This window comes from Lissotriton helveticus, chromosome 9 (genome assembly GCF_964261635.1).
Source record: "Lissotriton helveticus chromosome 9, aLisHel1.1, whole genome shotgun sequence".
In the NCBI taxonomy this organism is placed as follows: domain Eukaryota; kingdom Metazoa; phylum Chordata; class Amphibia; order Caudata; family Salamandridae; genus Lissotriton; species Lissotriton helveticus.
The window spans coordinates 512818742-512843825 of NC_136070.1; the positions used below are offsets into that span (position 1 = coordinate 512818742).

The 25084-nt window shown below is 43.3% G+C and overlaps 1 protein-coding gene across 2 annotated transcripts in view; it reads left to right on the forward strand.

Annotated features, from left to right (window-relative positions):
• Positions 1-25084, forward strand: part of LOC144781485 (uncharacterized) — a 126944-nt gene that overhangs the window by 92764 nt on the left and 9096 nt on the right. For both annotated transcript variants that reach the window (XM_078660361.1, XM_078660362.1), the window contains exons 7-8: positions 9859-9975; positions 11068-11181. In XM_078660361.1, the coding sequence (XP_078516487.1) occupies positions 9859-9975; positions 11068-11181 (231 nt within the window). The remainder of the gene's footprint in view (positions 1-9858; positions 9976-11067; positions 11182-25084) is intronic.

Here is a 25084-nt window from a genome sequence, read left to right on the forward strand (position 1 = left end):
GTGTATTAGTACCACAGCGGGGATACTGAAAGAAATCAGGCAACAAATACGAATTAGAGAGTCCAAATTGAGCGACCTAGAGCTATGATACGAACGCACTCAAGATGACATCATACTAGGGGATATCAAACAGACCTTGACTGAGCACCAGGAATACGCCGACGCGGAAATCAAATACATATCGAAACGAGGTATAGCTAGAGCATATGGTGAAGGAGGGAGACCTGGAAGGGCACTGGCTCAAAAAATATGTACAGGCCACACTCCGCAGCACATTCACACGGTACGTGACGATACAGGGACGAATAGGTATGACATGAAGGGGATATTGGAAGAATTCCGTAAAACGTATGGCCATCTGTATGAATCAAACCTCTCCATGTCACCCGATGCCATTCTAGATTATATGGCAGATGTCGAAATAGCATGGCTGTCGGATAGGCATAGAGCATACTTGTCCAGCCCGATCACGGTTGAGGACGTGACCAAGGTCATCAAAACTCTCCCAAACGGCAAGGCGCCGGGGCCGGATGGCTTCACTGGGGAATTTTACAAGGCTTTTGTGGATCAGTTAGCCCCTCATTTGGTAGAAATGTATGGCGACGCGCATGAGAAACAAATCCTCCCGGAGACTTTACGTGAGGCGATGATTGTAACACTACTAATGCCCGGTAAGGACCCAGACTTATGTGACTCATACAGACCCTTATCACTTATTAACGTAGACGTTAAAATACTTGCCTGCCTGCTGGCCACACGGCTTAAACCTCTGATGCCATCACTGATTAGACCCGACCAGTCGGGTTTCATACCTGAAAGGTCAACGACGCATAATACGAGAACACTGTTTGCCCTCTCATATTATTTGACACCAGAAACCAAAGCCGCGGCGATCCTACTGGCCGCCGCAAAGGCTTTCGACACAATTGAATGGGAGTATTTACACGCAGTTCTGAGACGCATGGGTTTTCCTATGATGTTTACGCAATGGATATCACTGCTATATACAGATCTGTCCGCTAGGATAAGGGTAAACGGTTATGTATCGGACCCCATAAAGATAGGCAGAGGGACTAGGCAGGGGTGCCCCCTGTCCCCTCTGCTATTTGCGCTGGTGCTGGAGCCATTGGCTTGCAAAATCAGGCAGCATCATCATTACTCAGCCCTGCAGTTTCCGACAAGGCCCCTACACATATCGCTTTATGCGGATGATATGGTATTATACGTAAGAGACCCCGCCCAAAACCTCAACCCCCTGCTGAGAGAATACATTAAATTTAGTCAGCACTCTGGCCTGCACATTAATTGGGCCAAATCCCATGTACTGGCATTAACAGATAGTACTGTCCCATTTACATTGGATTACCCGTTGGACTGGCATGATGAGATATCTGGGAAACTGGTATCATCGTGACCCTGAACTGGTCATTCGTACAAATTATGGCAGGGTGATATCGGAATTGGAGGAGAAAATAAAAAGATGGAACAAACTGCCACTTTCACTGGCAGACAGGACTGCAATAGTAAAAATGGTGCTACTACCCAAATTCCTTTACTTATTTAATAACATCCCCATCAAACCGCCGGCAGCAGTTTTCCGTAATATAAATAAACTGGTGCTAAGTCTTATTTGGGCAGGAAAGCAGGCTAGGATACAGCTTCGAACGCTAACACTACCATATGCACAGGGTGGTTTCAAGGTGCCCGACCTCTATCTATATTACCTATGTGCGCAAGCACAGTTCGCGTTCTTCTGGTACCATGAGATACCATTCATGTCACACGTAGCAATAGAAGCGGGGGATGCATGCCCCATCCCGTTGGCCTCCATACTGCCGCATAAACGCCCTCCACTACACACAAACGACATAAACACAATTGACACCACTAACACGGCATGGCACCTAATGGGTAAAAAGGCGAACAAACTCCCATTGTACGCGCCGGACTTACCCCAGGCTCATCACCCAGAACTCTCAGTTACACGAGAAGCAGTAGGCATGACACTCTTACAGCAGGCAGGTATAGATAAAATGGGGGATCTCTATGAGGATGGACAGTTCAAAAAACTAGAATCACTTACCTATATTAGCAATCAGACGGTGCTTTTCACCTTCACCTATTATCGACTGCAGAGGGCGATGAAGGAACTGTACACTGGGTACCCTGACGAACCTAGACATCTGATCTCCCTACAGTATCTACTAACGACACCCACAGCGGCCCACATAGTCTCTCAGTTGTACGCCAGGTTGCAGGAAGACATAGCGCTTAGCACCGACCACATGAGACTCAAATGGAATTCTGTAATGGTTGCACCACTTTCCATTGAAGACTGGGCTGGGGCATGCATGCTTACTGACATGTTAACCCCGAATGGGAAACTACGGATAATCCACTATAAATACCTGCACCAAATATACCACACACCAAGCAGATTACATCGCTGCGGGTTGAGGGAAGATTCAAGATGTAAGAGATGTAGAATGGAGGATGCTGACTTTCTGCATTTAGCATGGGACTGCCCCAGGGTAGCTGATTATTGGAAAGAGGTGACAGAGGCACTGGGTATTATGTTGGGCACACCCATAGAATGTTCAGTGAAAGTGTGCTTGCTGGGCCTAGTTCCAACTGTACGCGCGACCAAGCGTAGGTACTGTGTGATAGCATTGTTAATGGCTAAGCGCAGAGTATCGCTCCATTGGGACAGCAGAAGATGCCCCAAGCTGAAGGACTGGTTAATAGATCTAACATATTGCAAAGACACACTGAATACCTATGAGGAGGAGCTGCCTACGGGCTCTAGACCCAAGGACTACTGCAGGGGTGTGGAATTTTTGAAAAAATGTACTTGTCCAAAGGGCAAAGTGCTACAGAAATCTTCTTGTCCTGTAATGAAATCCACTGGTCCCCTTTACTACCTAAATGATTTAGATGAGGCAGCACACTTGCTTTATTAATCATTAACAGCCTCCTAAGTAAACTTGCCCTCTGCTTCTGCCCATCAGTTGTAATCAACCACTATAAAATTCCCCTATAGAAACCTATACACTTCCACTTTCCTCTCACCACATATGCTAAACTGGTCCCATTTCCTCTTAATTATAGTCCACACCCTTCCACAGGCTCATCATAGGCTCCATCACCCTTTGCTTCTGATCTTTCACACTATAAGCTTTATCTACTTATCCATTTCCTCAATACAGACTGAATAGTGTTTCCCCTTCACTCTCTCACTGCAGGCCACAGGTTCCATGCCCCTTCCTCCACTGCACACAAAACAGGTTTCATGCTTTGTCCCTTTGCCTCCAGCTCACCACATGTTCTATGTCCCGTTATCCACCGGTTCCATACCTCTTCCACTCTGATATCTTATCTCAACACCAAATCATTCTATTGTAGTTTTGTTAACTGCTTTAAAACCCTTGCATCCACTCTTTCACAACAAGCTTCCTACATTTCTTAAGACTGTTTGCGAGTTGTGCTTGGCAACAGAAAGGCTGCCAGCAGTCGATACCTCTTCACCAAACCACTCCCTATACATCATGAGCCCTGCACTCTGCCCCTATAGCAACCACAGTCCTACAGGCATGCTGTGAATAACAAGTGTTGATTGAGACACAAACCCAGATAGGCTTAACGTGACAAGTGCAGAGGTGACAAAATGTATAAGACAAAAGATCTATGTATGTCCAGTAACATTGGCATCAACAAAATATTATGTAGAAGTGTGCATTCTTCATTGAAACAGAGCAAGTAATATCCTTCTGATGCAGGACGTTAGCCATTAGCAGGAACAAGCCAAGCATATGGCTGGAGGCATACTTCCGTGACAAAACAACTAGGTGAAAGGAAGGTGGAAAAGCAGTATTACTGTCTTCTGGGTGAAAGAAAGCCGCATAAGGGACAGGCCAATTGCAAAAAGCAGAACATGGAATGGGGAAGCAAGACTAAGTAAATACTGAAGTGTTGAGCTAGATAAAGTGAGAAAGGAAGCACCAGCTAGGCACTGATGAAAGTGAGGACCAGCAAACCAGATGAAAGGGAGTATGAGGGCAGACAAGATACGGACTTAAGAGGAGATCCTGTGGCTACATTGAGGGTTGACTTGAGGGATGCGATGTCGGCCATAGGTCTAGGACACAGAGATAGGGGTGACTCAGTGAATAGGAAAATGCAGTGTTGATAGCAGAAGAAAGTTATACAGGTCAAGTACAGGGTGTGAAAATGCAGGAAGTCGGAGAATCCTGGGGCAATGGAAGACCAGGAGACTAAATCATGCCACAGTGGGAGAGACTAGCACCATTGCTAGGCAAAATCTGCAAACCGGCAAGATGGCTCAGTAGGTTGGGGCTCATCTGACAACTAGTGTGATATGCAGGTGGCAGTTCAAATCCTGACAAGGATCCACATTCCATTGTTCAAGTTCAGTAAATGGAGTATCATGAAAACTGAGCCTTAATAACATCTGTTGATTATAGCTCTTAAAACAGACAGATGTGTGGTACGAATGGCTATATTAAAAACATTGAGCGGTTTGGATTGAGGCAGAGGGAAAGGCCACAGAAAAGGAATGGGGGATCTCAATGTAAAGGGATGTGAAGTGTTGGGAAAGAAATACTGGAAAGCAATACTGAAGAACATGGACAAAACCAGACTGCCTTGAGAAAGAAAGACATGAAATGAAGAAAGCTGTCAGAACAGAGAGAGCAAGTGACAAGCCTAGGGCACAAAGGGAGAGACTGGAGTCCTTGCCTGTACCTCACAAAGGCAGCATGCACCGTTAAAAAGCAGAATATGTGAACCGGCTAGGTGAGTCAGTGTATTTGGACTCTGCACTGACAAATGGTGTGATCAGCGTGCCATGATTTGAAGTATGACAGATTGCCTGCCATTCTTAGAGGTCAATAAATGGAGTGCCATTAAAAACTGGAGTGTACAAAGCGCTGTGGCGAGTTATTAGTAATTGTAAAGACCTCAAAGAATGCTAGGATGATGCAGTACGGGGGGGGGAGTAGTGCTGTGGCTCGTGAGCATGTAGTAAAAAGACACTGGTGGCTGACTTACTAGCCAGGAGTACAGAGACAGATGGTTGTTGCAATGAGTTCAGAGTGGAAATATGTGGGATCTGAGTTTAGAGGTGGGGAGCTACAGTGATGAAGTAGTGTGCAGGAATGCAAGGAGTTGTGCAAAGAGGATGCTGGGAAGAGAGGTGGGCAGGTTTGTAAAACAGGAGTGGAGGCACTAATCGGGAAGTGAGTAGCAGAAGGTAAGATGGTGGCATCAAGAAGGGAATATAGCCACAAGCAACTGAAAGATCCAAGGCAAACATGAGGCATCGGAATGTGGAGGCGGGCATCTGTAAGATCATGGCTTCACTTTTCTTGGCAAGTGGTCAGGGGACAGTTTATTCGGCGTAAAAAGAGTAATCTAGTTTCACCCCAATATTCTAGTTTATAGAAGCATCTTTCTTCCCTGCTGGCATTAGGTCGACACCCTGTTGGCTGATGAAAGCAGAATAAACAAGGGACACAGCAAAAGGGAGACTACAAAACATAAAACCCAATAACCTGCACATATTTAAGGCAAACCACCTCAATCAAGACAAAGGCAATAGTCACTGGGTAACAGACACCCTCTAGACTGGATTTTTCCAGGCAAATGTGCCAAAAAAGCAACCTGAAATTGAAAATGTGAGATCCCCCTGCATATTTTGAGTATATTCACTGTAATTTGCAGATCCTCGCTCGCTCCAGATATATCTATGATGTTTGCATATTTAAATCTCTGCATACCTACTCTCAGCCACTGTGTCATGGGCTCTAGTGCAAGGAAGGAAATGTGGCACCAGGCTACTGATTGAAGTGTCCGTGCTGCTGTCACTCTGCCTCGTGATTGAAACTCAGATGCAAACACACCATGACAGGTTGTTGCACGCCTGGTGCAACAGGGGGGTTTGAATCCACTCTGCCAATGGAAACGTTGCCAACCTTTTGAAAAAAATGGGCACCGCTCAGGGGCACCACAACATCACTCAGGGGCACCACAACATCACTCAGGGGCACCACAACATCACTAAGCGCTACTACTGCATCACTGAACGCCACAGCATCAATCGTCGCCACCACATCACTCAGCGCCACCACAGCATCAATCTGTGCAACTAATCAACAACTGGTTCAAATATGTGCTCTCAATGTTTCAAGCTTTATTACAAATGTAAAAAAAAATGTTCATATTTCAATTCTGTTCTTGGATTTTCGCAACAACAAAATACACTGAACATAATCTTCACAAAAGTTATTTACTAAAGTTTAAGCTATTGCCATTATAAATTACAATAAATTTAATTTAAGTATTCATTATTTAAGAGTGTGGTTTAAATTAAACATTTCTGCATCCAACTCGGAAAAGTTGTTCACTGTGGAACTTTGCTTTTATGTTCATAAATCAACAACACCCTCGGGTCAAGACAATTACATACTCCATTTCTTTACAGCGTTCTTAGTTCTTATGTTAATGTTATTATATCCTAATGTGGTTAATCAATCTTCCTCTAAGCATGAACAAATGCCTTCCTTTGTTTTGCCACACCTGTATGACCACAAAGGCCACCCTAAGCCTGTAATGACAAAATATCACTAAGCCACACATTCAAATATGTACACTAAATATAAAGTGCTACTTACTTCCATTAGATTTACGATCCTCGGTTATCAGAAATGTCACAAAATATAAATCGCCAAAGCAGAGAACTTGAGAAGACACCTGTGCTTGTATTCACTCTCCTGAGGCCAGTGTATAGGGATATAGCAGGAAATGGAAAGGTGCTTGACAGGAAACGTGCATAGTGTGCCTAGTCCAGTGGAATATAGAGTACAGCTTACGAGGTGTGTGCAGTCAAACAAGGCTTACTATTAGAACAAACAGGTGAGCGTGATTATTATCTGGCAATCGGGTGGCTCTGAATGTAATTTTCCTTATGGTCCTCTTGGGAACATGATTCCTTGAACAAGGCAAAAGAATGGCCTTAAAAGACTAGTCTGCATGTGCCGAACTGCACATAACGGAAACAAATAATCGTCACGCTCTCTTGATGTGCACACATGCACTCAAAATAGCCTTGATTTGTTTCCGTGGGCAGTACAACTGAAGGGAGATTATATTCCTTCAAACGACATCTGCATTCTGCAAATATATTTCGCATACATTAATAATGCAGGGATACAAAGAAAGACCTCTCTCGTCCTACCAAAAGTTAATGCTGCATCCTGTAGAAAACTGGCAGCTATCTTCTGTTGTGGAGGGCGAAAATCCCCCAAAACACATCGTAAGGAAACAAAACTCGACCTCCTGTGCCCGTGTTTATCCATACAAATGTGAAAAACACGGGCTCCTGTGAACGCCTGAATTTTAGCACTATCCATAGGGCAACAAAGATAAACTTTCTCACCCCGTGACCCCCAGAAACCGGAGTTATAAACATGCTTCTCGATGACAAAATGATGGACGCTAAACTCCCCAAGTTCACTAGACTGTTGCTCATTTCTGGAATGGGGCCAACCTTTTGAAACACTGGCAGTGTTTATGATTTATGCGTAAACCTCACGGCACCAGCCAATTACTTCAATCAGAGACATGACTTTTCACTCCCCGAGCCAAAGGTTCTCTGGCAGCTTTTTTGATTAGCTGTGAGCCCCAGAGTGCCCACAGTTAGTATATTATTTAAGTGATTTAATGTCTACTTGTCCGTTGGACAAACTAGACATTAAATCTTCTTGCCCTTGTTAAAAATCAACATGGTTCGGGCGTCGGGCGATATGATTCCCCCACCCCTGCTACTGGATGTACCTTATTGACTACTTACAGGGGAGAACGCAGCCAGATGCAGAGTCTGGTGTGAAGTGCTAGATAGGCTGGCGGATGCGAGGAAAGGCCGTGTTAGAGCTACATAGCGAAGTACGAATTGCACAAGAGGAGTGAGAATGTTGTGATGCAGTGATAGTTATATAGTTGTAGGAAGTTTACATACAGTTCTGTACGAGACAATAGAAAATGTTCTGCTGTGCTGTCATGTCAGACTTTGCGTGCCTACGGTACACGACCTGTTGCACTGAAATCTACTGAACGCCACCGGACCTCCGGGTTGTCGGTATCGAGGCTGTGTCACGCTGTTCAATACCACATACTAGATACGATCGATTTGCTGCCGGCCTCCGGGTTGTAGGCAAAGAAGCGTTGTACTGAAAATAACTTACAATAAAACAGTTTTGAACAACAACAAAAAAAGAAAAAAAGAAAAAAAAAAACTAGCTTTCCAAGGCTGATGGAATCACATACCCCACACCCACCCTGTTACCAGACCTCTGAGAGAGGTTTTCTTAAATATGTATTCAAAATCTATCTTCACCAATGAATTGGACTTTTAATAAATGTGAAAATTATGCTAAAACTATTTTAGCAGTTTCCCGTCAAACATTACAGATTAAAGTTTATAATCTGTAGTTTGATATTTTCTAGGATTCATCTGCATTTCGCATTATCCACTTTTGTATCTGACACTGTACCTTGTGGTTGATGTATTAATATTTAAAAGCAGGGTTTGGTAGCAGGTTTTATCGTAATCCTTGGGTGGAAACATTTTTTATGATTTTCCAATTCGCATGGAACAGTCTCTACAGTAGTATAAGCAAGTACAAAATGATCCATTGAAGAGCTTTAACCATGCAGCTCAATTCGAAGACCGATGATAACTCTCAAACGGAGTATTCAACTTCTGTCAGTTTCCCAGAACTTTAAATTTGTGTGGTTGAAAGTGAAGCAAGTTTGAATGCACAAGCCTGACATAAATGGGCACTGGCGCCAGTTGTGCAGAGCCACTTACCTCCTTCCTTACACAGTACAATATCTGCTTATCTAATATGGATGACTCCTCTCTGTTGCAGGAGTCCAGTCCCCAAAGCGTTGATTCTTCCGCCTTAGAACATCCTCTGCAATAACTTTGTTTCTGCCTTTTCTATACTAGACGGACTAATAATTATGGTTAACTCAGTCAATGAAGGACATTAGTCTTCCAGTGGTAGCGTGAAAATAGAGAACATATGTGTACATATATAGTTGATCAATTGAATAGCCAACTTCTTGTATCAAGTGTGTGTTTTAATCAAGTGTAATGTTTGAGCTTATGCACTTGTGCCGGTTGACCTTGAAACTGTGACAGGAGAAGTGCTCTCATCATGAGTTATAGTGAGCACATGTTGTTTCCGTCTGTCACAGACATCAAAGCTAGAAGTTTGTTGAAATGCAAGGTACTGCATTTTTTTTAAGCAAGCGTGTGGGAATCCACTGCTTGAGGTGGTCGCACACAGCACAGTGCCAATGTTGTACGAATTCCTAACAGCTCTACTACTAAATGGAAATTACGTACATGATGTTTATGACCTTTATGAAGAGCTTCAGCAGAGTACCACACATTCTTCTCGCTAGTACCTACTGAGGGAGGGCAACCTCAAGGTTTTATACCAGTTATTTATAGTAAACACTGTACGGCTGTAACCATTTCCATAGGATTCACACACACACACCCTATAAATCTTGATGCCTTACTGCGCTATTACTGGGTGTATACAGCCTGAAAACCCTTCGTACAATAGTTTAGTCTCATCTACCACAATATTCACCCCTATAAACCTGAGGAAAATTGCAGTGAAATCCCCCACAACAAGCCAAATTGTTTAGTCTGTCACCGTGAAGATTGTTCAGCGGCAATGCAGCTGAGATTTCATTGTAGTGCAGCATATGTTGTAGAATCAAATAACTATTTGTGCAAATAATATTTATTTTCTGTTTTTGTGACAGAAGGTGAAATTCCCAATTCTGACCTGTTATTTAGAGTAAATAGACAACAAAAAGAACAATATTTGAAGACTCCTCAACACACAGAAGAAAGGGAAAAGAATCACTGTCTCAACACAGGTGAGAAAGCAAGACTAGATATCTATGCTGCTCCAGTTTAGAATCAGTCACCTCTTTTACAGAGAACTGATCAAGGTTCCTTATGTGATAAGTAATAAACTATAAATTCAGTTAGACTGGTTACAACCCCACTGTTTAACTCAGAACACGGTCACCATAATGCATTCTGAAATGGCTAATACCTTTGTTACTGTATCGCTAACATGCTGTTCATACTGTAAAGTGGAGAGATTTTGTTGTGTGCCACTGTATCAGTACTGAAAGGCTTGCCTTTGTGGTGAGTACAAGTGAAGGTGAATCAAAAACACTTGAAAGTTTGTTGATACAGCACAGAATGGAAAGAGAAGCACAGCAATCCATTACACTTATTTTGACCATGGACAGTACTTTAGTCAGGAGTAAAGTGCATACAAAGGACATGCACTACCTTTTTCCCACTTACACCTTGCAACACGTCCCAAGCAGCCACTATGTCAAACTTTTGCATCAAAATAACATAAGTGTTACTTTGCTCTGAAACGGAGATATAAAATGCAGCAGAAGATTAATTCAAGGTTGGGACCTCATAGGTCTCATACTTCAACTTTAAGTAGAGAGGTTGCTTTTCCATACTGCTGCATGCATTACAATGGACTCTGTCAATTTTACAGCTGTTCATGTGCCCATATCTAAGAAAAGGCTACTTTAATGTATGTTTGTATGATGTAGTGTAAAATAACCGCTCCCATCACAATGGAGTGCCTGATGTTTTCTGTTCGGGGTGGGGGGAGGAGTTGTGCAGCATGATAACAGGTATACCACTACCTCATCACAAATTTCCACAGGTTTATGCTGCATTGTGATAATAATAATAGCTCTTCGAATAACCCGTAGAGCAGACATACTCTCCTTATTGCAGTGTGGGGCATAACTCAGAATTGGGGAATCATTTGAACAAGATTTCACTTCTTCCTTTTATAAAACAAATTTGTTATATCTAAATCACTGACATTGAAGTTCCTTCTTGTAAATGATAACATTGGTTTTAGTTGCATTTTGAGTACCACATGTTTACTTCCCTTTATGCCTTTTTATAACCCTCTTTTTGTAAAGGAATTACATTTTTCAATGCTGATATTTGTTTGATGAAAGAAGAGGAGCCAGTTTCAATTCTCATTGAGGATCTAGTTAATGAAGTTGGGGAAGGTAGCACTGACCACAACACAGGTGAGTTACAAATGCTTCCAAATTATTCATTTTCTGAGGCTAGAAAGCTTGATTCTCCTTTCTTAGTATTCAACCCATGCACACCAGTTGATTACTATTTGCCCCTCATTTTTAAGAGATCCTTTCTCAATAAGGTGCATCTACTGCTGAAATTATCCACTTCAGGCCTTTGTCAGTGTTAGCTTGACTAAATTAAAATGCAAATCTACCCATGAGTTTCTGTTCTATCATTTCACAACTTTTTCTCTTACATTGTGCTTTATTCCAATTTTATGTAGTTCATGGAAAAGTGAAGTGATACATTTGTGGGGAGTCTGTGACTTCTGTGCCCTTATAGTGTCTGTGAATCTGGGAAAGTGAGTGAAGAACTTGCATGCTGATAAGCAATATACACATTTTTGAGAGTTGGGGCAGACCGGAACAGCAGCTGTATCAGATGTGTGGTTTGACGATCTGCCGTTGCGACAGAGTACCCCCTGTCAAACTCTAAATCAGCCCCCTGCTCAGCTTTGAGTAGAAGTTGAAAAGGAACCTCTCAACCTACTGACCATCTCTTTCTTTATCTGCCTTCATACAGTTGTTAATGAGAGTAAGAAAAGGGTGAGGCAACTATTCCAGAAGGGTAAAGAACTCTCCATAATAAGAAAATGGCAAAGTATGAGCCAGAAAATAGTAGTTTTAGATGTTCCATGGTGTAATTGGTCTTGTCATATATATGCACATGTAGACTTATCCAGCCCCTGCAGTCCAAGGGTTACTTATGGTCTTTTAGTTAAGGTGAAGAACTATACTGACCCTTATGGATAGTTAAACGCACCCTACAGTTCTATCCATAATTTACAATGTTCAACAAGGAAAGACAGAATGAAGCTGAAGAATTTTGAAGATAGTTCTCCCCCCCCCCCACAAGAATAAGGCAAAAAAACAAGTTTATATAAGGAAAATATATACCAGCATTGCTCTAGAGAGGCAGGGTCAAAGGCATCAAGTTATCTTTTGTGCACTGTCACCTCAAAGTCATATTGCCTCATATGTTTATTCATGGAGGAGTGAAAAAAGACAATATAAAATCTTATTTATTAAAGGTAGTCCTCGGGGTCAACTTATTGTAGGTATCGCTCTAGATTCTTCAATACATTTGATTTGCAGCTCCCTTGGGTGCTAAGCTGATGCAATGGCTATGTGCTGCTATGTCACAGATGATGTGCATGTGGTTTAAAAAAAAAGTAGTCACATCAACCTTTTTTGCCGCTTTTGTAATATAGAGAAGTGCAAATAATTTTTGCAGCAGCAGGACAAAAAATTTGCAAATTGATTTTGTACCATTTGCGCTTTCAAAATCAACAAGCATTGGTATAGCCAATAGGTCTCGCCTTTGGGACCTTATAAGTGTTTAGCCATGCAACAGTTGATGTTGCACCAATGATATTGTGCTGGATAACTAACCACTCATAAGGTCGCCAAAGGCAAGACCTATGGGCTATGCAATGCTTGTTGGATGTTGTAAAGAAACTTCAAATGAAGGAGTTTTACGGCATAAAAATTCTCTCTTTTGACACAATTACTGAGTGAGTAGGTCGCGGAAAACCCCCCACCGCCCATAGGTCTATTAATTGATCATGTTCTTCAGGGAATTGTACTCCAACTCTGAAGAATTCTACCATGGCCAGCTACAAAAGTCAGTGTCTCATAGTAAATGAAAGTGCCCTGTCTCCGGTTGTAAGGAGTGTCACCCTTGTGCACAAAGAACATGGACAGTTACTTGATAACACCAAGAAGAGTCGTAAGTGGAGACCGACGTGGCCTCTACCTCTGCGTTTATTTCTGGTCCAGAGGAGAAGAGGTTTACCTGGGGGACAGCACCGTTTTTTAAATCCCTTACCCTTTCTTCAGATGCAACACTGCCCATACTGAAATGCCTCTTCCCATAAGGTGATGGGGCCAATTGGGAATGGCTTGTTGACCTATGAGGGTTGGGGAAATGCAGGCTCATTAACGGCGCCCCTCTGGTCTCGGCATACACCCAGGAAGACAGACAATGACTTTCTACCCACACCAGGAGCACAGTTGTCAGTGTTTGCACCAAAGCAGCCAAAAACAGACTCAGCCTTCAAAAACAGTTACTTAGTATTCCCCTTAATGGGTCGCCAGGGTGCGCTGTCTTCCAAAACCTTATGCATGAAAGACCGTCTTCTGAGAACTTCTCAAGAAGGGCCTTCATTCTGAAACCTTTTCAAGAAGAGGTCGCCTTTTAAGAACTTCACCAGAAGAGACTCCCCTGTCTTTTGATACTTTCTACAGAAATAACTGTCTTCTGGTACCTCCTGCGATTGTTTCCAGAAAAGATAAGAAGGCACTTAGCCTACTTCCTGACTCTAATTGCAGAAGATGCACCTCCGCTATTGTTTGGTGCTGATTCCATGGGGTTAAACTCAGCGTCTTGAGACCATTCTAGTGAAGGCTTGTCCTGAGACCATCTTCACAAAAGGTTTTCTTCTGAGGCACCTTCCATGAAAAGATGAAATACCTCTAAAACAAAGAACCGTTTTTTGAAACCATTTCCAGAAGAATCTGTCTATGTGACCCTTCTCCAGAAGAAGTTTCTCTATAGAACTTGTGCAGAAGCTTCTGTGCCTTCTAAGACTTTCTTCCAAATGGATGCCTCTCAAGACCTTCTCCAGAAGGCACCTCCTTCTGAAACCATTTCTAGAAGAAGCTGTTAAAGAACGCATTGCAGATCTTCCTGAAAGCAAAGTTGGCTGCTGTGCCCGAGGCCTGATCCAGAATATATTGTTGGGTGAAACCTTCTCCATAATAGACTGCTGTGCATCCGTAGGCTTTAGTTTTAGAAGAGGCTACTTATTGATACCTCCTACAGAAAAGGCTACCACCATACCCCCGAGATCTTACCCAGAAATGTCTGAGGTCTTGTGAGACTAGAAAAAGACTGCTTCCTAAGATCTTCTCCAGAAGAGGCTACTTTATTGCCTCAAAATGAACCAGAAGGTTTCTGTCCCTCTAGTCAAAGCATATATGCCGCCTGAGTCATGTGTTCCTAAAGAACAGTGTATGCTCTCCAGTGGTCGGTCTCTCTCTCTCTCTCTCTCTCTGTCTCTCTCTCTCTCTGTCTCTGTCTCTGTCTCTGTCTCTGTCTCTCTCTCTCTCTCTCTCTCTCTCTCTCTCTCGGTCTCTCTCTCGGTCTCTGTCTCTCTCTGTCTCTCTCTCGGTCTCTGTCTCTCTCTGTCTCTCTCTCTGTCTCTGTCTCTGTCTCTCTCTCTCTCTCTCTCTCTCTCTCTCTCTCTCGCAACTGTGGTGCATCAATGTCATATCTGTGCTGGAGACCTCTATTGTTCCTGAAGGAAGTCCCTGAAGTCTTTTCTTTTTGATACCTTCTTCAGAAAGACCTCCTTGGGACTCCCTTCTAAGACCTTCTCCAGAAGAGGCTGACTTCTCAGACATTCTCAAAATCCTGTCCCTTCTGATTTCATCTGAGACTTTCTCCACAAAGGTGCTTTTTGTGGCATTTCCCAGAAGCAATACTCTAGAGACTGCCTCTCATAGGAGCTGCAGTAGCCCATGAGCCCTTCTACAGAAAAGGCTTTGAGGTCTTGTTTGACAGGAACAAGGCTGTTTCCTAAGATCTTGTTCAGAAAAGGCTTCTATACTTCCTTAAAAATACAGAAGAGGCTATTGTGGCTCTGGACGAGGCACCTATGCCCCATGAGTCCTGTGTTCCCAAGGAACAGTGTATGCTCTATGTGCCGCTGGAGACTATCTTCAGAAGTTGGGAAAGTTCCCTCGAGGCCTCCCAATAAAAATACTTCTACTGACCTGGTCTGTAAAAAGTCAACTACTTGTTCCTGAATAAACAGTGATATGTATGTATACCGTCTACATAAGAGACTTCCCTTTTGACCTTTCCTAGGAAACTATCTTATCCTTCCAAAGTTCTTTTCCAGAACAGGCTCTTGCTACTAAATGCTCTCTAGAAGAGAGAAAACTCCAGATATCATCGCAGATCTGTTCCAAAAGACATTTCTCGTGATATGATTTCAGAAAGAGACTTCCAGGTCATTCCAAGGCCATCTTGAGAAAGTGTGCCTCTTCAGACCTTCCGGAAGAATATGCCTTCTGAGACATTTTCCAGAAGATGCTGATGTGTATTCGGAGACATTTGTTACAAGGGTCTGCCTCCTAGTGTTTCTGCCAGAAGATGCTGCTGTGTCATCTGATACCAGAAGACACCATCCTGTACTTTCCGACACTGACTGCAGTGGTAACTTTAGGTGCCAACTGTTTTTTTTTTCCAGAAAAGGCTGAAGTTCTTGCTAAAACTGTTGCCAGAAGATTGCAAAAAACACAGTTGATGGACAGAATGTAGAACAATGTCATACATTCACCCCAGTACAAGGATCTGGGCCTAAATCCATCGTTTTTTTGCACTCCACACCACCCTGGGTTAGACACTGGCTATATGCAAATCAGCTCTGACTCTGTGCCTCATGGGAACAGTCCAGTCCGAACTACCAAGCCATGTCTTTCCCAGACCGGAATCAAGCATCCAAGGACCGGTTTCTGGCTATCAGCCTTCATCAGCCTGGATAGCTTGACTCCAGTGGTGTGGAGAGCCTGGGACTCACGTCTGAGCATACCCATCCCACTCGGGGTGAAAATTGCAAAAAACACAGTTGATGGACAGAATGTAGAACAATGTCATACATTTACCCCAGTACAAGGATCTGGGCCTAAATCCATCGTTTTTTTGCACTCCACACCACCCTGGGTTAGACACTGGCTATATGCAAATCAGCTCTGACCCTGTGCCTCATGGGAACAGTCCAGTCCGAACTACCAAGCCATGTCTTTCCCAGACCGGAATCAAGCATCCAAGGACCGGTTTCTGGCTATCAGCCTTCATCAGCCTGGATAGCTTGACTCCAGTGGTGTGGAGAGCCTGGGACTCACGTCTGAGCATACCCAGCCCACTCGGGTGAAAATTGCAAAAAACACAGTTGATGGACAGAATGTAGAACAATGTCATACATTCACCCCAGTACAAGGATCTGGGCCTAAATCCATCGTTTTTTTGCACTCCACACCACCCTGGGTTAGACACTGGCTATATGCAAATCAGCTCTGACCCTGTGTCTCATGGGAACAGTCCAGTCCGAACTACCAAGCCATGTCTTTCACCTGATACAGTCTCAAAAATAAACAACCAGGTCACCTGAGAATAGAGGAGACTGTCGCTTGAGAGAGAAGATGCTGTCTTCTAGAACATTCTCCAGAATAGACTGCTGCGCCTCCTGTGTCGCATTTGTTCTTGCTTATCAAGACCTCAATGAAGCAAGGGTGCTAACCGTGGCAGCTGCCATCTACCTTGCCCCTGCCGCCCCCTCCCCGCCCCACTACGCCCTTCGTCTCAGCTCCTCTCACCTGTATCTGTAGCAATGAGACACGTCCTAGGATGCCGCCTCGGGTTTTGTCCGCTTGTCCCACGTTCCCCTGTCTTTCAAAAAAAGTGCCAGGGTGTGTCCTGTCCCTCTCGACCACTGTCACCCAAAGAGTCTGTTCTGCTTCTGAAGTTGATTGTGAGTCCCGAGTCTTCCCGCAAGGTGTCTCTTATTTCCCAGGAGACGTTCTATGCTCCTGGGCTCTCTTCTCTTACCGAGGGGGTCACCTGTCTGCAGACTTTTGTCAGCCCCGTGGGTTTAGCCGCGTTGACGTCTCGTGTAGTAGTGTTTGCCTTGGTGTCAGTCTGCTGTCCTTCACACCAGACACTCACTGGCAGCCCCGACTGGGCTCACACCCACACCGTCAGGAATCATTAGCTCATTGCGAGCCAGCCTTCTCCGCATGGTGGGTGTGCCGTTGGGAGGAGCGCATACGCGAAGCGGCAGCTTAGTTGCCATGACGTCAAAATGCAAACAAAATGGCGTCGGACTGTCCACAGTCCCGACGGGCACGCGCATGCAGTTTGCATTGGACAAATGGCTAGGGAAGCCATCTTTGCCCTGGCAGACGCGTGCATGTAAGCCCTCGGGTGAATTGATCGCAAAAGGCACTCGCATAGAGAGAGCAGTGCATGCACTGCTTTCGCCAGGCGAGACCTAAAAAAGTAACTAGCTGTACAGACTAGGGCCTCTAGGATGACGGAACTCGCAGTTGTTCTGGATCTTTTGAAAGACTAGTAAAACCCTCGGGAGTTAGGTGGAAGTTGCACAGAAACGTCCCAGACCAGTGTGTTTTGGATTGTCTCTTGGGGATTGTATACCCCTTAACATTCCGGAGACAGAATTGCTGCATTTCTACCCCGATGCACCTCAAGCAGATCCGTTTCTTGCTGCTCCCAATGCCTCAAAATTGAAACACAGTACTTTGTGGTCACGCTTCTTTTTATAAAGGCAATATAAACATCTACTCATTGTGTGTCAGGAAGTTTCCTAAGCTAGCAGTTACTGTGCTAAGCAGCTCTCTTCCTCGAGCATAGTAGCAATTTATAGGAGGTTAACCAACAACGATTGATGAAGCACTTAAAATTCCCACACTCTCTGTTCCTTTAATTTTCACATGATGACCAAGGATGATCGGTGTGTAATGACCACCACATTAAGGTGCCTAGTTTCAAGAACCCAGAATCTTCGCAGGAGAAAATGGCCGCTTTTTCCCAACGCCCGACCGCCGGTGACGTCGCGCCTCTGACAGAGCAACGACGCCAACAGAGGGGAAAGGGGAATTGGAAGAGAAAGAAGAGACACTCCAACTGCTGTCACCCTTGAAGTTTTCAGTGGCTGCTATTGGCTTTCCTCTACCCTGGAGGGATACCTAATGCACAGAAGGAGAGAACCTTAAACACCAAAACTCTGACTAAACACTCTATTATCAATAAACTGTCGTTCGTTTACTATACCAGTGCTTAATTGGAGTATTGCCTCTCTTCTGTATTATTGAAGTGGGACTCTACTGAATTAGAAGTACATCGGCTATCTGCAAATAAGAAAACAACCTTAGAACTAAATACTGAATGCTTTTCTTCTCTAAGTATCGGGTATCAAGCTGGGACTTTACCTTCTAGTTCAGAAGAGGATTGTGTAGTGAGATGTCTTTTCACAATTTAGTAGGGATTCTGACTCTTTTCCTTAATGTCCTGGACAGACTTGAAAATGGAGTATGCACAATGTTCTTTAAGCTGGCACGCAAAGGGAACAAGGAAGGAAAGAGAGGGAAGGAAGCGATAAGGAAGGAAAAGCGCAATAGGAAGGGCAGGGTCCAAGGAGAAGGACGTTGACTTGTTGGCAAGTTCTACGCGGAAACCAATGGAAAGTTCTTACTTGGAAAGTGGCGTCACCAGGACAGTTCCAAGCCACTTAGTCCATACAGCTCAACTCTTTGCTTTAGCTTCTACGCTGATGCTTCTCAGCGCTCGAAACTCTCTGGAACTCTGAAGACGACTTCCTCTGATTTAGACTCTCACTGTGACTGGAATAGAATTTCCGAGAGCGGAGTGGAACAAACTCTGCCTCTCGAAAACGGAGTAGCTAACTGCTAACTGGAAACTCGATAACCGCTCTCTCACGCACTAAGCATAGGCGGAGAAACGGTTATAAAGTGTTGTCTCAAACAGAATCAAATTGAAGTGTGCAGTGGAATCTGCGCGCGTCATCTATAAAGACTAGACTGTGAAAGTAGTACAAAAATGGCGCTGCATTCAATACCAATACGGCGGCCATCTTGTAACGGTCAGTTGTCATTATAAATCGTACCAAGTATTGATCATTTGTGGTTTGATAACCACTCTGGTTCTTCTTTTAGAGGTACAAGACAAAGGCTTGTTCCCAAATGGTAGCAATCATGCGGTTCCTGACACCTAGCAGTCACTCTGGTGAGGCAAGATAACCTGCGGGTGACAAGCAATCTCACTAACAGTCCACTTACTGGATCTGTCAGGGTAACTGACCTATTGCTGAAGAATAGAGTACTTGCCTACTGCTCAAACAGTTGGTACTGGCCCAGTACTGCTGCTGAGGAGTAGAAGTAGATGCAGAGGTGCATTCTGTGGAAAAGTTGTCCAGGCTGTAGAATCAATAGACCCATCCTGAGATACAACTCCAATGCCTAGCAGCACTTACACCTGAGCAGGCATGCTACCCTGAATTTCTGAAGGTTTCAATGACGCAAGCAACTGAGAAAACCTTTTCCTCTGAGTGCATCCATGCATGTGATGATGCATATAGATTCCAAAGCTCTGTGCTAATGCAAGTATACACATAATCCTTAAAAATAAATAAAAGGTACTGGGTTGCTTGCGTTCCAGTTCAGAGAGGGCCTTGCTTGGCAGTTCCCATTGCAGCAGGGTCAAGACTGATTTGAATATGGCTGGCCCAAATTGAGGTGGCTTGGTGTGCAAAATAATGATGGACTGAAATTCAGCCCGATTGATTACCAGTGACCGAGATGAATTCAAGCAGTCCATCCATCACTTTTTTGTATATTTCTGTGCTACGGTTGGCACAGGACTGGCGAATGGCAGGGGCAGTCAAAACACAAGGCAGAGGATGAAAGTATAGCATGGCTCCAAGAGAAAGACTGCACACCTTCCTGCATCCATTGGATTGACAACAATACTAGTCAAAGGCTATTACAGTTGTGGAATTGGCCTGTGTTCTTACCAAGAAGAGAGACACAAAGACTTGGCCAAGTGTGCCACAATCCAAGACTTTTCTGAGAGCTTGTGCCTTAAACAGACTGCATACAAGCTTGTGTAGCTTAGCTATCTAGTTATTTAACAAGAGTACCTCACAGATTCCATGAGCCAGAATATGATCTGTCCCCCAGTTAGTCATAAAGATTTGTCCTCACGCACGCCCGCCCACAGCAGAGGTGCATTATTGCATCGGGCTGCCTATAGTGCCTAGAATGCCTGGACACTGTATATTATCAAGATATGTGTGGGAATGTGGATCTAGCTAAATGGGGATGGTTGTGTGATGCCAAAAGCATGTAGTGAATGCATGATTTTGAGGCATTTAATAATGATAAGCAGCACTGTAATGCAGGACAGCCATCTAACAAGTGCTGACTCAATAACTTGAACAGGAGGGGTTTTGCAGACTGCCAGACGTGCAGAGTTAACTCAGAGAAATGGCATTGATCGCATAGTCAAGTGGTACTTCAGAGAGCTCATTGCCAGATTCCCTAATGTAGATTGGGTTGTCTTTGCCTTTTGCTTCCTACATTCTTTAAATAACTGTCTCTCACATCTAAGCCATACTCTACAGGCCCAGTCACTAATCAGTAAAACATACCATATTGGAATTAAGAAGGGTGACCAGCCTGTGGAGACGGCCTGCTTCCATTCAGAATGAAGCTTGAAGTTCAAGGAAGACCTCTAATTATTACTCCCTTTAAAGACTACCCTGCACACAATCATACATTCCAAGAGGATAGTGAGACGGAGAGTAGAAGACTGGTGGATATGATTCTTTTTTTTCTTTCTTAAATTTAATATTTTTTACTTGGTTCTCCAGAAACCACATAATCTTGCAAATAAATAATAAGTACAAAACAATTCATTTAAAAAATATTAATCTTGTACCATTAGTCATGCCTCCTCTATTAAAATAATTTCAAATGTTATTACTGATGAGTATGCATCTACATTATCATCAGCAAATACATTTTCTGAGATGCCCAGCATCTGCATTACTTTAATCAATTATTGAGCAGATGAGTTGGTTCTGCAATTTAGATTTTCTTTTGTTTACAATGAAAGAATGCACAAGTTCATGCCTATTCAATAGAATGATGACACATTTGACACATCTGGTTGGTACAAGGCCTTTGTTTCAATCTCCTAAACACTGCTGGCTTGGAATAGACTAACAATTGCTCCATAGGCACATATTCAAACAACAAGTTCATAGAAAATGTTTGTCAGCTCTAGTCAATCCATCCAACACCTACAGAATGCATGCACGATTTCACTATCCCCTAACTCCACCTTACCTTTGCACCCTCCCTCCCATACAAAGTAGGACATGTTTCTTGGCCAGTTATGGACTATACTGTGTGTACAGCCATAGTAATGTCGAAAACAAAAGGTTTTACAGCTAGATTAATAGTGTGGAAGGATGATTTGCTACATGAACTCCAGTCCATTTCCTGTATATGGGAGTGGAATACGTCGTCATAAAGGCCCTGCTGAACAGTGACTTTCTTACAAACTGAAGAAGCAATTAAGATAGCCCTAGAATCTTTTGAAGTTTGCAAGTTTGTTTAGAATCATAAACATGAAATGAACAATCGCCTGTAAACATTTTTCATATTTGCAAAAGGATAGTTTTTATGATAACTTTTACAAGTTCAATAAACTTTGTGGAATTACTAGTTTTAAGTAAAAACCATGAAATACATGAAAGCATTCCAACAGGCATAGTTGTGAAAATAATATATGTACTTTGAGAGTAGAGAACAATGAAAAGGCATTATAAAGGAGATGACCGGATAGAGCCATCAGCAAACGCAGGCGAGGGAAAAAAAACCAGAAGGAACAATAGGTGCTAGGTGTAATTAATCAGGGACGGAAAAGGTTTTCTAAACTAAAGCATAATATATGCAGAATAACTAATAAATAGAGGAAAAACGAAGGTTAAGGAAATGTAAGAACAGTAGCAAAGCTATGGGTTAAAACAGCATTCTTGATAAATAGTTTGTTAAATAAAGCCTACATTTATAAAGTATTACAAACAAATATCTAACTTATGAAAAACATGGCCTTAGAATCTTGGCCTTGGCTATCTTCTGCATGGATAATTTGTATCACAACGACCAGCGTTGAGTATACATGGACCACACCACCGATGTTTTGGGCTGAATCATTTGAAATCCTAATCTGAGCTACTATGCAGGAACACTTAGTGGTGCATATGGACCACCTATTACTTAACGTCCATATGCAGGACCTCTGTAGTACCAGCAAAATCTGGAAAATAATTTCCTCCAATGCCTCTGTCTAGATTTCAGTGAACCATCGAGAAATGGGCCTAAACAAAAAGTTTTAAAAAATACTTTCCAAAGTGAGCCAGTGCCCAGTTTTTCGCATGCTGCATACAACATATCGGGGATTAGCTTTGCCCCATTTTGTGATGGATGCATCTCTCACATCACCACCTCTGAACGCAGAACCAAACTGAACCATCAAAGTACACCTCACATTGAAAGAACAGCATCAACTTGAATATTACTGATTTATCCTGACTTCACTGAGTGGATGTATCCTCCTTAGATCTGGAGAACAGGCAGTAACTACGTTTAGGCAATAGTGTTGGGTGAGGGGGGCACAAAAAAGACCAGAAATAATTAAGCCAAGTGTAAGAAACTTCCCATCTGCAGATAAAAATGCAAACGCAGGTGCACTAAACTGACAGCATGTGATAACTCACAAAGAGAAATTAGCAGGTTCATTAGCTCTTTTTGTCCAACAAGGGTTGTGATTTGGACAACAGTTGGAAACGTCTCTCAAAGGCGTTTCTGGTTTTATTTTAGTGTTCTAGATGTTGCTCAGTGCTTTCATGGCCCTCCTCTCAATCAGCATCTGATTTTGGACCATTTTATGGTTTTTCAAGAATGGTAAATGTGGCTCTTTGTCTGAAACATGTAATGTGTTTGTCAAGTTCGGGGCAGTACTGTGTTTTCTGTGCCCTGTTGGAGTTTTATTTCTTTTCCCTTCCTGTGTCATAGGTACTTATGGTTTCAGTTCTGGGTAGCAGGCCTCCTGCTTGTTGTGAGACCAGATACCAGACAACCCAACACCTGTCAGATTCTACACGTTCCCAAAACAAAATACACAAAGCACACCATGCCCAGTTATTTCTGGTTTACACATGCTGACCAATATCATCTTTGGTTGGGTAGAGAATATCCTGAAACCATTTTTTTTGTTTGTTCAAGTTTCTTTTATTGATTTTTACGTTTCCACAAAGGCATTATATACGTACATACAACAGCTGGAATCACATTGCATGTGCTTCGGTTTATAACCGGTCAAGACATATTGCATAATAGTGCTAAGCAGGCCCCACTTCAGCCTGCAGGTAATGTCCTAATGCTAGGTAACTCCCAAAAGGGAGCAGATGGTTGTTGTGCTTGGCCCGGTTAACTCTCATGACTATGTACGGCATGCCTGTAGAGGGGGAAGTGGTAGAGGAGGAGTGGAGGAGATTGGGAAGAGGGGTGGGGTCAGGGTTGTAACAATGTGAACTTTGCCCAACTCAGGTCTCCGTCGCTCCTCAATGCTACCAGCCACCCATGCCTTCATTTAATGATATGTGCCTATCCCAGCAAGTGGTGTGCTCCCTACTGTGTGTAAGGGGTCCGAGGATGGAGCGTGGTTCAGTGCTTTATCTAATGGGCCCAGTGCGTGCTCCCGCTAGGCTTCATGATGTGTCACAGCTGTCACTGCGCTGGGAGTGGGGGGGTGTCTGGGGTTCTTTCTTTAGTTGTCAATTGTCATTTTCTGAGGTTTGCGTCCAAGCAGCTGCCATCGGGGTTTGAAAATATCCTGAAACCATTTATAAGAAGTAGCCCCATTGCTTCCAAGCACCACTCTTCTGTTAAACAAATTGAACACTATTGGCCCTCTTCCGAAGGCAACATTTCTGGCAACACTAGATGTGTAGTCACTGTGCATAAATAAATATGCCACACATATATAAGATAAAGTTCTGAAAATACAAATAAACAAATTAAATAAACTTCGAACGCCAAACACACTTGCTGACACTGTAGCTAAGTGCATAGAAATCCTATTTACTCAAAACTAATGCTGAGTTTGAGGCAATGCTTTCAGGTGGGGTCTACAGACACTCATTTTTGGGGAACCAGCACTTCTACTTCTTCAGCAGATTTTGATTGAGAAGAAGGATGAGGAAGACGGAAAAACATTAATAAAGAAATAAAAGTGGCTGAAAGATATGCAGCGTTGGTATTCTGCCCTCATCTTTCGATAACGTGGGCCACTAGCTACAAAATATTGGGTAGCTGCACATGAGCATCAAGCAACATGGTTTACGGAAAAGCGTAATTCAGGAGAAGGTCTGCATTGATTTGCCACTGTCACAGAGTCAAGAAATCAAATGTCGGTGAATGAAACATTTCAAAGATCCACCACATCTTCCAAGATCTAAAGATTGTGGTATTCAGAGGTAACATCACACCAGAAAGTGACAAGACTCATGAATGTACATGCAGCAGTGAGAGGTGAATGAACAGGGCATGCAGATTCACAGGTAACCTTCAACCTTTCACATCTACTCTGCGAGATGCAGGGGTTGGAGTATTCTGACTCAAATTGACCCACCATCCTTGATGAGCCACTTCTCTAATTTCTGGGTGACTAGGCCCTTGGACAACCACCTTGCACATGCACTGGGCTGAAGTGATTGACATCACCCCAGCAAGTAAAGCCTTCTTGGGACCAAAGTGTAATATGCAACTATGAACTGCAGCTTGTCCAGCCTACGAAATCCCAGTCCTGGCATGTGACTAACTGAAGCCAAGACCCCTTCATCCTACTCTGCCAATCTTAAAGATATTGACAACTGATTCCACCCAATTCCCTTTGGTGTTCAAGAGTCAAAGCTCTGACATGTGGCAAACTATGCCATCATCTATATAAATGAAAATGTAAATGTTGGTTTGTTCAAAATCGCAAATCTCCGAAAGTTCTTCACCGATTGCTTTGAAATTTTGACACAACGTTGGATTCGAATAGGGGCGTGTTTTTATATACACAACATTGGATTCCAATACACGTGTGTCGAATACGCGCGTGTTTTTAATCGAAAGCACAAACAGACACATAAAAATGTCAGTTAGTTTGTTCAAAATCTTAAATCTACGAAAG